The sequence below is a fragment of the Cervus canadensis genome, chromosome 17 (genome assembly GCF_019320065.1).
Source record: "Cervus canadensis isolate Bull #8, Minnesota chromosome 17, ASM1932006v1, whole genome shotgun sequence".
NCBI lineage: Eukaryota > Metazoa > Chordata > Mammalia > Artiodactyla > Cervidae > Cervus > Cervus canadensis.
The window spans coordinates 36,817,686-36,829,894 of NC_057402.1; the positions used below are offsets into that span (position 1 = coordinate 36,817,686).

General features: G+C 36.7%; 1 protein-coding gene across 1 annotated transcript in view; it reads left to right on the forward strand.

Annotated features, from left to right (window-relative positions):
- Positions 1-12,209, forward strand: part of ETFA (electron transfer flavoprotein subunit alpha) — a 70,719-nt gene that overhangs the window by 39,917 nt on the left and 18,593 nt on the right. The window contains exon 10 of the mRNA XM_043489955.1: positions 10,930-10,995. Coding sequence (XP_043345890.1) covers positions 10,930-10,995 — 66 coding nt within the window. The remainder of the gene's footprint in view (positions 1-10,929; positions 10,996-12,209) is intronic.

Consider the following 12,209-nt stretch of genomic DNA (forward strand, 5'->3'; position numbering starts at 1 on the left):
TCTTATCCATTACCATTTAATATATAAAATTAACTTTTTAAGTTTTGGAGAGTCTATTGAATTTTTTTAGGTGTATATTAGAACTTTTATAAAAGATTCCACTGATATAAACTGACATGCCTTGTAGATGATCAGTCTAATGTAACAGCTGGCATGAAAATCAGTAAGAGCAGACAGCAAATCTTTGTTGTAGCCATCTTGGTGTGGCAATTTGAATAAAACTGTTCTAAATTTCTGTTCTTATTCTAACTGTATTTTTGGCTCTTTCATATAAAAGCTAATTTTTTTCCTCATGTATTGCTTGAGGTAAGATAATCATGTACATTAATGTCAGAGAAAATAAAACACTTTACTGGAAGGAAATGTTTATTCAATGATAGTTGATCATTTAGCATATGTAATTCAATCCTCATGTTTATTTTAGAGCCAAAGATATGAGTACTAAAATCTTGTATAAAAGAACATTTTAGTAATTTAGTTTAATGTATTTATATATTAATATTAACTAAAGTTAGTCTGAGAAGGAATTTGGGAAATGGTATTTGGGGCAGGGGAATGTTTTCCATTTCCTTAGAGTGAAGTTACTTAGATGGTCTCTAGTAAGGTTGGATGAATAGTAAATTTACTCTTCTCTTATAAGCACTTCCCTTTTCTATGTTATTAGCTCTGCTCAGATTCTTAGAGCTTTAAATGGTGGTTCAAGGAGTTTTTGTGTAATTTGGGCTGAATTTCATAGAGAACTCAAGTTGCTATTTTTCAGAACAGTTTTAGATTTATAGAAAAATGGCAAAAATAGTACAGAGAATTCCCATAAGTCTTTCACCTGGTTTCCCATATTATTATTTTTTAATATGTTGGAACTATTTATGGGCTTCCCTGATGGCTCAGCTGGTAAAGAATCTGCCTGCAATGCAGGAGACCTTGGGTTCGATCCCTGGTTGGGAAGATCCCCTGGAGAAGGAAAAGGCTACCCACTCCAGTATTCTGGCCTGAAGAATTTTGATAGTTATTAAGACACAGGATTCTAGAATTAAGTGTTTTGAAGATGGAGAATTGTATAAAGGATTCTGTCAAGGAAATTACTTTCTGATGACTTTATTGTGGTAAAAATCTAATGAAATTTACAACCATACTTAAGTGTATAATTCAGACATCAATTATATTCAGAATATTGTACAACCATAACCTCTGTTTATACTCCAAATTTTTCATCACCCCAAAAAAGAAACTCTGTAACCATTAAGCAATAGTTCTCCATTCTTTCCAACTTCAGCCTCTGGTAATCCTTAATCTGCTTTATGTCTCTGTGAGTTCACTATGCTGGATATTTTAAGAGTGAATCATATACAATATTTGTCCTTTTGTGAGTGTCTTACTTCTTTTAGCATATCTTCAGGTTTAATACTTATTGTAGCATATGTCAGAATATCATTCCTTGTTATGGCTAAAAAATATTTTAATAATATTCCATAAATATTTTATTTGTTTATCTATTGGTAGATACTTTGGTCGTTTTTGTTTTTACCTTTTGGCTATTGTGAATAATGCTGCTTTGAACATTCACATATAATTATCTGTTAGGTTCCTGCTTTAAATTCTTTTGGGTGGTAAAGTTAGGCCTGGGATTGCTGGGCCACATGATAAGTCTTTGGTTAGCTTTTTGAAGAGCCTCCAAACTGTTTTCCTCTAGTTATGTAGCTTTCACTAGCTTCTTGGCATAGAAACTCTCTTTATAATTTTAGGTTAAATAATTATCAAGAAAGGCTATGCACAAACAGTGACCTTCTTAGTAGTTTTGGGAATGAGGTAACTTGGTGAGTGAAAAGAATAGTACTTTGAAGGCAGGTTCTATTGCCATCTTGGTTCTTCAGGCCTCTATTTTTTTAATCGATGAAATTAAAAGATTATGCATAGATGTTGTGCACCGAATTAGATATTGTGCATTGAACTGTGGTGCTGGAGAAGAGTCTTGAGAGTCTCTTGGACAGCAAGGAGATCAAATCAGTGAATCCTAAAGGAAATCAGCCCTGAATTTTCATTGGAAGGACCGATGCTGAAGCTGAAGCTTCAATACTTCAGCCATCTGATGTGAATAGCTGACTCACTGGAAAAGAACCTGATGCTAGGAAAGATTGAGGGCAGGAGAAGGGGGCAACAGAGGATGAAATGGTTGGATGGCATCATCGACTCATTGGACATGAATTTGAGGAAACTCTGGGAGATGGCAAAGGACAAGGAAGCCTGGCATGCTGCAGCCCATGGGGTCACAAAGAGTTGGACATGAATTAGAGGCTGAACAACAACAACAAATGCATAGATAACCTTAGAGTTTCCTTACTCTTGCAAAATTCTATATAGGTATATATAATTTAGCCGTTAGATCAGTTAAACCTTACTGATTAAAAATTTTATACTTAAACTTTTTATTTGATTGCTAAAAATGCAAAGCTTTGTAATATACTAATTATATATATAAGTAGTTGTACACCCAAATATTTCAGTGTAATTTAATCATCTGAGTAATTTTATAGTATACCTAGAAATTCCCTGGTCATCCAGTGATTAGTACTCTGCACTTCTGCTGCAGGGGGCACAGGTTCGATCTCTGGCTGGGGAAACTAATCTCATAAGCTGTGGGGCAGGGCCTATATGCACACACACACATATACTTGATTGCTTTCTGTCATTCTAGGTGTCCTTGAAGAAAGTCTTCCCGCTATAGAAAATCTGTGCATTTAGTATAGAAGCTAATTACCTAAATGCTAAACATTTAAGTGCAAAATAGTTAAGTATTAAAAGTTATATTTTATTGTAAAAATACTTTCTTAAGAAAAACTTCTGTCAGATTCTATGCATCCCTTGTAATCAAAACCTACATTTAAAAACAGTATTTAAAGACCAAGAGCTGAAATTTCACCTTTTTTGGTTTACATTTAAACTTTTGAATTCTAAATCACAATATAGTTAGTTGCTGTCCCTTAAAAAAAAAATCTTTTAACTTTGTATTTGAGAAACTGGGTTACTAAACTTACACTTTGAACAAAAATAATAAGGAACGTAATGAAGCAATATAGGCTTTCCAGGTGGATCAGTGGTTAAGAATCTGCCTGCCAGTGTGGGAGATGCAGGTTTGATTCCTGGGTCAAGTGGATCCCCTGGAGAAGGAAATGGCAACCTACTGCAGCATTCTTGCCTAGAAAATCCCATGGACAGAGGAGCCTGATGGGCCATGGTCCAGAGTCGCAAAGAGTTAGACATGACTGACTTAAGTGCACAAGCGCAATGAAACCTATGCTAGAAGTATAAATCACCACTTGCTTTGGTCATATTGTAACTACACTGGTTGTGAAGATGACATTTAATTGGCTTCTCTGGGGGGAAAGGTGGGCCAGTAAAAAGAATATGGAGGAACTACTATCTGTGGATGAATTTAGGATTTTAAAACACCTTGGGCTAAAAAACCCAAGCTATGTATTCTCTGCCTAATAAGCACCAAGTCCATCTACTGAGCCATAGAATATCTATTCATATGAGAAACCTACAGAGGTTTCTTCTAAATGAGTTTTCTGATTTCGTTTCTAGACCTTTTCCATGAAATTTTGAAATATTTGTCAGATATGAAGTCAGATATTGACTTCATCGAAAGCCAGGTGAAAGTTTTTATCCAAAGTGCTAGTTTTCTGTATAGGTTACATCAGCTAAACATCAAAAACATCAACAAACAAGAAATAGTTTCCAAGTCTTGCCTCTTCATCAGTCTGTCTTTTTGGTGGCCTTGTAGCCAGTGCATTTGTGGGAAAACATTTGTATTAGAGGCATTTCAGTTGATGTGCAACTAACTGGTCATTAGATAAATCAAAGGCTGTAGTTTATGTCCTAATTCAGGATGAAGAACTCAGAAATAAGGTATCAACTGATACATCTAGTAACATGGGCTAAAAACTCATGTTAGCTAAAATTGATACAGTTTTTTTTACATATAACCTTATGTTAGCTGTTCATCTCGTTTTAGTGATTTTTCTCCATGATAAATATGTTTACTGGAGTTTTAATAAACTAGTAACTTCAGTTATTAATAGTACTGTCACAATATTGAATTATTTGTGGTGTAGTAGAAGTACTGAACTTAATAAAATCAAAGGACTTTGGTTAAGAAGCCTACCTTTTACTAGGTGTGTGTAACTTTGAATGACTCATCAAGCCTCCCTGAGCCTGTGCTTTCTGTTCTATAAAATGAGAAAAATTTCCACCCCTTAGAGTTACTGTCATAGATAAGTAAGCTAATGTATATAGAGTATGGTTACTGGCATATTATAGACAATTCATGTAGTTGTGATGATTATCATGCCATCTCAAATACTGATAGAATATGAGTTAGTCCTAGTGTAGGAGCATTATCTGATGGTTGAGACATACCTTCAGCTTCATATCAGGAGTATGCATAAAGTTCTGTATTTATATGAAACTCAGTTTAGGCATAAAGCTGTCTGAGAATTTCATAATACAGGCTGAGGGCTGTTTGAGAGAAGAGCCACAGTTGTGCTTTGCATTTTGGGGCCTCTTCCAAAAAGAGAAGAGACTTAAAAACAATTTGGCAAACAGAGGAAATAGTTTGGCCTTTTAAATGAGTAGCAGGATGAAATATAGCAATATTAATGCACAAGAGACTTTCAGTAATTAGAAAATATAGTTCGGTTAATCTACTTCTCAAAGAGACATTCATTATTTCCTATGATGAATTACATTTAACTCCTAACCTGGCGTTTGTCCTGGGTATGTGTGTTGTGTTTTAGCTGTTGTAACAGTTGCTGTTTAAGGTTATGCCTCTGTAGTCTTCTGAGTAAACAATGTTGAGAGAGCATGTGCCATTCTGTAAAATTTGTTTCACCCGAGGCAGTGTTAGGGTATTGTTTTTAAACACATAACATAGGATTGCTGAATTCTAGTTTTTAATAGAACTACTTATATGATGTCTCTAAACTTTTTATCTTCAAATAAACTTTTTATCCTTCAAATTTTTATGTCCCTTCCCCAATCTGGAAAGGGAGACTTGGTAGAAAAGGAATTTTAAACCTGATTTTTAAAGAGGCGAAGAAATACTTGCTTAGTTTTTCTGCTCTGAAAGCTCCAGATTTAACCACTCTTCTCATAGTCATATTTTTATATAAACATAAAAGTAAACATTTAAATCTTTCCTTTCTACTTTGTTTAAGCAGTATTGAAGTTGCTGCAGGCAGAATACTGTTCCAATTCTAGGAAAAAAATGTAATTTCAACTTGATATATTATTTTTTGTATGACAAATTTGATATGTCTTGGTAGCTGTATCTGGGCTATGTATCCCTATATGAAGATTGTGTTAGAATTTTGTGAAGAAACTCACCTCAACTTCCTAGGCCAGCCAGCACTGTCTAGAAAGTTGGGCTGAATTAAAACTTTACAGCTAGTACTAAGTGCCCCCCCCCCCAAATCACTAACAATATCAGTAAAAAAATTTTCCCAATACATTATCCCAGAAGAATTGTATCAAGTTAAATAGCAACTTCTCTTGAGATAGTAATAGTTACTATCACAATAGTAAACTACTCAAGTAAAGTGGGATTTATTTGGCAGTTGGTCATCTCATGCTTTCTGGTTTAAAGATTTAGTGATCATTCAGTAATAATAATAGCATTAATAGTAATGGCTCATATTTTGAGCACTTCACATGCATTGTGTTATTTAATAATCCCAACAATCCTATTAGCTGCCGGTATTTAACTTAAAAACAACATTTTAAAAATGTAGGTAGATAACGTTGTTTCTTTAGACATAGTGCTGTTGCACACTTCATAGGCTTCAGTGTAGTGTAAACATAACTTTTATATACACTAGGAAACCAAAAACTTCTTGTGACTTGTTTTATTGCACTGCTCGCTTTATTGCAGTAGTCTGGAACGCGCAAAATCTCCAGGGTGTTGTCCGTATGCTTTTTTGAGAAGTGTGAGCCTTTCGGGATAGAGTCTTCAGGATTTTCTAAAATTTTAAGAAAGAGTATTTTACTAGAGAACAAAATTTGATAATCAGTTTCAGAGTATAAATTTAGTGTTTTAAACCAGCCATTTTCATCTGCTTTGGGTTTTCTTATAATGGTCTACCATACCTGAAAATTGGTGGATTTGAGTCATCTATGTGTTTGTCTATTGACTGCTCCCTTATTTAATCTTAGCCTTGTCATTCTGCTGACTTTCCTTTTATGATCTTGTTCTGAGCCAATAAAAGCAAAGCTAACACAAGATACTAATGTCATTCTGCCTTGAGGTCTTACTGTCATGCTCTGTAGTACCCCACAGAGCTTATAAGAAGGCTCTTCTTTACCTTGGTTGTTTTTTTGTTTGTTTGTTTTGTCAGTACCTCACGGCTTGTGGGATCTTAGTTCCCTGACCAGGGATTGGATCTGGTCCCTCGACTGTGAAAGTACGATCCTAACCACTGGACCTCCAGGGAGTTCCCTTCTTTAGCTTGTTCTTAAATCATCTTGGATCTTTGCTGTCTAGCTGGTTGTAACCATTAAGTTAACATGTGGATATTGGGCACTTGAAATGTGGCTAGATTTAGTTGAGATTATATTATTAAAATTGGTTTCACCTATTTCATTTCACTTTAATGAAGCTAATAGAAAATTTTAAAGTATGTGGCTTACAATATTTTTATATTGTATATCTCTTTTGGATTTAATAATGTTAGGCAACAATCACAATGTGCAAGTAAGAAACACTTTTCTCCTTAGCATCTGCACCAGGATCTTCTGGAGAGCAGGACTCAGAAATATATGCTCTTGGAATTCCAGATTTCCTGCCCAAGATTTGAGTGAAGGAGGAGAGTGATGTTAGCAAATACTTTCAGAAGAAAGCAGCCAAAACCCAAATCATGCATCAGAGAATACTTTGACCATGTTGATTCCCCAGGTTGGTTAGATTTCTGTAAAAGTGTTAAGATTTCATTTCAGTCTTTCAGTTCTCAGACATACAGATTTGTCATCATGCTTGGACTAGTAAAACCTCTTCTAAAAGCTTGTTTTGTTTGAAGGACTAAGGAGCAGGAACAGATGGGATAGGCTGTAAAAGTAGACTCCTGTTTGGCAGAGGACAGAAATTACTCTAGAGGACTATCATCCCCCAAACTGCTTCCTGCTTCTAAAGACCATTCCGCTGCTTGTTGGCAGGAACAGAAAGTAAGGGGTTGCATAAGAGACCAGAGCTCTGTCACACCGGATTTTTATGATCTTACCTTAACCTGTGTTGTTTGACTGAGCTTCTTGCGTGTGTACCACAGGGGATTCTTGCCTCCTGTACTTCTGCTAGTCCATACAACTCTTTTGTATGAATAAGGGAAAAATACTCCTTTCTCAGGTTACTTTACTGCCATCTGTTGGAAAATTATTGTAATAAAAGTGCAGATCTGTAATGACTATGATGTGAATGATGCTTCTCTCCAGGGTTGTTCAGTACACAGCCTGCTCAGCTGTATATGGTAGCCCTGGGACCACCCCAGGAGTCCACTAGTCACTGAGTGGACTGAGAAAATCAGTGTTTGAATAAATCTCAGTTCTTGAGTGGCATACCAGTGTCTTGGGAAACCAGATTCTGTGCTCAGGATTGAAGCTTTACAATCCCAGTTATTCAGATGAGCAAGCTCAGGCATAGAGAGATTAAATAATTGGCTCACGGTCAAAGGTCTGTTAGGTGGCTGAACTGGCATTTATTTCAGCATAGGCCATGAGATTCCAGAGCCTAGGTTCTAAACTTCTAAACCACAGTGATATACTCCTCTTGCAAACCTCTGTTAACCACACTGGGTGCAGCAGTTTCCAAGCCCTATTCCTGTGTTTATCTGAGCACACTCTGAGGTAGTGTAGACATCTGCTCCTGAGTTCTTTGGATGAGGTTGTAGTCTTTTTTAGTTCTTGGCAAAGAAAGAGGGATTTGTGCTTTTTGTCAGAACTTGCTTGAAGTAGGTGCCGCCCCTTCTTTACCGACCCTGTGGCTTTACTTCTTCCCACCCATCCTCTCCATCCTTGAATTGCGGGATGGTCAACCCAGACCGCCACCAGCGATGTCCTTTGTTCTATTTTCTTACTCTTGTAGGTTTCTTTCCCTTTGTGAAGGCTACTAGAACTTTATCTCCAGGACTACCCCTCCTTCCTTTTCTGTCTGTTCCTTTCTTTAATCCCACCTCTTTTTGAACCCTTAATTGCTGTTCCCCACTCCAACATCACCTCTCATTTTCGCTCCAAATTTTTTTACCTACCATCCGATTTAGAAAGAAAGTGCCTCAGGGCAGGGATTGCCTTGTTATGTTGTGAACCAGTGTCTAAAGTGCTCCATAAATTAGCATCTGTGGAGGCTTTTGCACATACTAATTATTATTATTGAAATACAGAAATGCTTTCTGAACCATGAGGAAGCATCCTATGACTGTAGTCTAATTGCCTGTACACGTTTTCTGAAAAAGAAGAAAAAAACCCTCTCTTCCCGTCTTAGAGAGCCATCAGATCTCAGAACAGCAGCCAAAATCTCAGGACTCGTTCAGGGCTGTTGTTTCAAAGCTTTTTTTATTTATTTAGAGAACCATGTTTGCATGATAGTAAAATAAGTTCCTGTTGGTCAGGAACAGGTCAAAATTTACTTGTTTGGACAATTTATGCTTTTTAGAAAGGTGGGAATGACCCTGGAACCACCTTTGGTTTCCTTTGGCCCAGAATCTGTTATTTCTTTACTGACATTTTATGGTTAAAGCCAACAGTAATCATTTCTCAGGAGGTTTAATGTAAATTTCATTTATATCATATTTATGTTGATGTTTAGTGCCAGAGTGAATCAGCATTCTTATTAGCATTTTATAATGCAGATGGAGAGGCTTTTAAGACTTGCTGAATTTTAATGTAGACATGTATGTCAGAAAGACCCCTTTATAGAACTGTCGATCCTTTCCAATATATGGTTTGAGAATATACTTCAAAGCGTGGTTAGTGAGACAGTGTCTATCTAAATAACTAACTTTAAAAATCCCTACATTAGAACTTTTTGGCCTGGTTTTCCTGAACATCAGATTTAGTAAGTATACTGTGATTAATAATTTAATGAATGTTCTTTCTTAAAAGAAATACTGGTCAGAATAAATTGAATGATGTTAAAATTATCAATTGAAGTTACCTGTAAAGTCTTCAATGGAAAATACTGGTGCTTTTTCAAAATAATAGTACTTGTTTATTAGTCATACAAGTGTCATTGTCTGATAAGAATATAATAACAAGGCCTTACTTTATTTTCCAAAGGTGTATGGTCATAATTGATGCATTGGATTATGTTTAAGATAAAATCATGGGATTGCTTTTTATCCTCACCCACACATTTTGCTTTCTGCAGTAGTGTATTCCCCACCCTAAGACACAGTCTTTTTAGGCCTAAGTGCTCTTTCCTATTTTCAGGCTTTTGATGATTAACTAATGAGCAGGTTGAATTGAAAAGCAAACCCAGCTCACTGTAGATTTTTAGATGATTAACTCACATTAGGGTCTAGGTTGTATCCTTTCCAGAGTACTTAAGGGTATCCTACTGCTCTAGAAGCAGGTGGACACTTTATGCCTTTAAAGATAAGACCCAGAGATACGCTATCAATGTGCTGGGTCAAGTTACAGCTTTCAAGCTGCTTATGAGCTGAGGATCATCTGTTTTACTGGTCCTCAACTCTGTGTACATTAGAGCATCCTGAGGAGCCTTTTTAGAAAGGTTCACTGTTGAAGAGCTTTTTAAAGAAAAGCTCCAGTGCTCATGAATTAGATTACAAGCCATGCAGAAGACAAAGAGGGACCACCTGACATTGTCATTGATTTTGAAGCATTTGCCGGTAATAAAACTGTGTGACAGAGCCACCTTCAGTACCTTCCGCATTACTCATGTTGAGGAGAGACTATACTGTCAGTCGTGACAAAACTGTAGTGTCTGTCTGGTTAGATGGTAAGGGGCACCCCCTACCCAAGCCAGGACTTGTTCAGTTTATGTGTGGGGAAAGCTTTTCAGCTGAAGTTTTAATTATCCATAGTAGACAGAGCAACTAAGTATTTTTAATTAAGCACTTATTAAATTGGTTTTCCATGATGATAGTGAGTTTTTATTTTTAGATAAAGGTACAGAGAGCAGTCATCATTCCTTTTATAATTAGTTGAAGCAGAGGGGTAGGAAGAGGTGCAACTATCATCCACATTTACTTGGAAACTGCACTCCAGGGACCCGTTTATTAGGCGTTAAAAATACAAAGGTTCATTCTGTGCCTTTGAGAAATGTTATTTATTTATTTTTTTTGAGAAATCTGTTATTTTTTAATAAAGGAGATTGTGTATGTGTGTGTGACCTTTGAGACTGATTTGTATATTTGGTTTTTCTAAATGTGAAGCTTAATAAATATACTTTGATTACCACTTCAACAAATATCCATGAGAAGCAAATAGCTAAGTCAAAGTATACTTTAATATGTATTTATATGTTAATATGAAATGTGTGTATATTGTGAATGGCTCCATGCAGGGTGGTGAATTGAAGAGCTGTATCCAAATGAGTAGCACAGACAGAAAGTACGGCCTCACAGGAAGTTGTGAGATTAAGTGAAACAGTTGATGTGAAATGCTTAGCACAGTGGTCGACACACAGTTAATGCTCAAAAACTCTTATTATCCAATATTGTTGTTCCACCACTATTTTATGACTTCAGAGGCAAGTGTGGACTATGGGTTAGGGAGATCAGGGAAGGAGGAAGGCATAATTTAAGTGATACATATGGCATCTGTTTTATTTAAAATATTTCTGGCATAAGACTTGGGTTGGTTATAGCAAGTACTTTGGAAGGTGTAATATATGAATGCATATTAATGATATGGTCTCTTTTGTTTCAGGAACTTTATATTGCTGTAGGAATATCTGGAGCCATCCAGCATTTAGCTGGGATGAAAGACAGCAAGGTAACTACACAACAGTGATGATACTAAGAGGAAAAGTTTTCATATTTTAAAATTTAGGTTTCACTGGTATGCTTCCATGTAGTTATAGTGTGTGTGGTGGAACCATTCACAATAACACAAATCTAGGAATTGAAAGGTATAGACGCTGCTGTCCCCTGCCTGAAGATGTGCCATTGGTAGGAGAGGCAGTGCTGTGTCGTGGACAGAGATGTGAACCTGGATCCAGCTCCCCTGCCAGCTTACCACCTGACGCGTCTTGTCTGTGCCTCAGTTCTCGTCTGCCAAACGCAGGTGTGGGGGGATCTCTTTCAGCTCTGACAACATGTGGATAGAAAATATGGGGTGAAAACAACTTGATGAGGTTCTGACTATCTAGTTTGTGATGTACTGATACCTGGTTCTCTTGTTTCACCCTAGCCCCTAACGGTCCCACCATCATATGTCAGCAAGGCCCGTCTTCTTGGGTTGTTACTAAATTGTGACTGACACATTTTGGTTTGGAGCACCTCAAAACCTTAGTAATTGTCAAAAATGCAGCATATAGAGGAGCCACTTGATTTTAACTTGCTGCTTGGACTCTATCTAGAAGTCCTGTGTGATGACTCTGTGAACATACATTTCAGAATATGACACATTAATTCATGCATAACAATGCACAGTTTGAATTATGAACTTAGTCTTTCATGAAGTCAGAGATGTCTCTGACACCCCTGCTTTTATTCATTCAGATGGAAGTTTGATAAAAAAGGTAATAAAACTTTTAATAGGTTTAACTTCTAGCTTGAAAAGATGCATGCACTCCCTCCTTGTAACCTCTAAATGAATTGGCCCAAAACCAGTCAGATTTCACAGTTGGATGGCAGGTTTCTTTGCTGAGCTCTAAAGCAGCAGTGCCAGTGGGGAAAATGTTATTGCTGCATTAGAGGGAAAAAAACACTAAACACCAGCAGCCTGCAAAAATATTTTTAGCTGGGCCTGTTCAGACATATCTAGAATTTTGTTTCTCTCTCTGCCTGCCTAGAAGATCTTGTTCATGCCAGCAGGGCTGAACTGGAGGAGAAATGGACTAGATGGTATATGTCAAAGCAAAAAGGGAATAATTGAATTAAGGAGACCCGTGTTGGGGAACAATCTGTAAGAATAAACTTGAGCCAATGATTTGTCTGTCCTTCTGGTCAATAAATATTTATTAAGTCTATGTACTTTGTACAGAT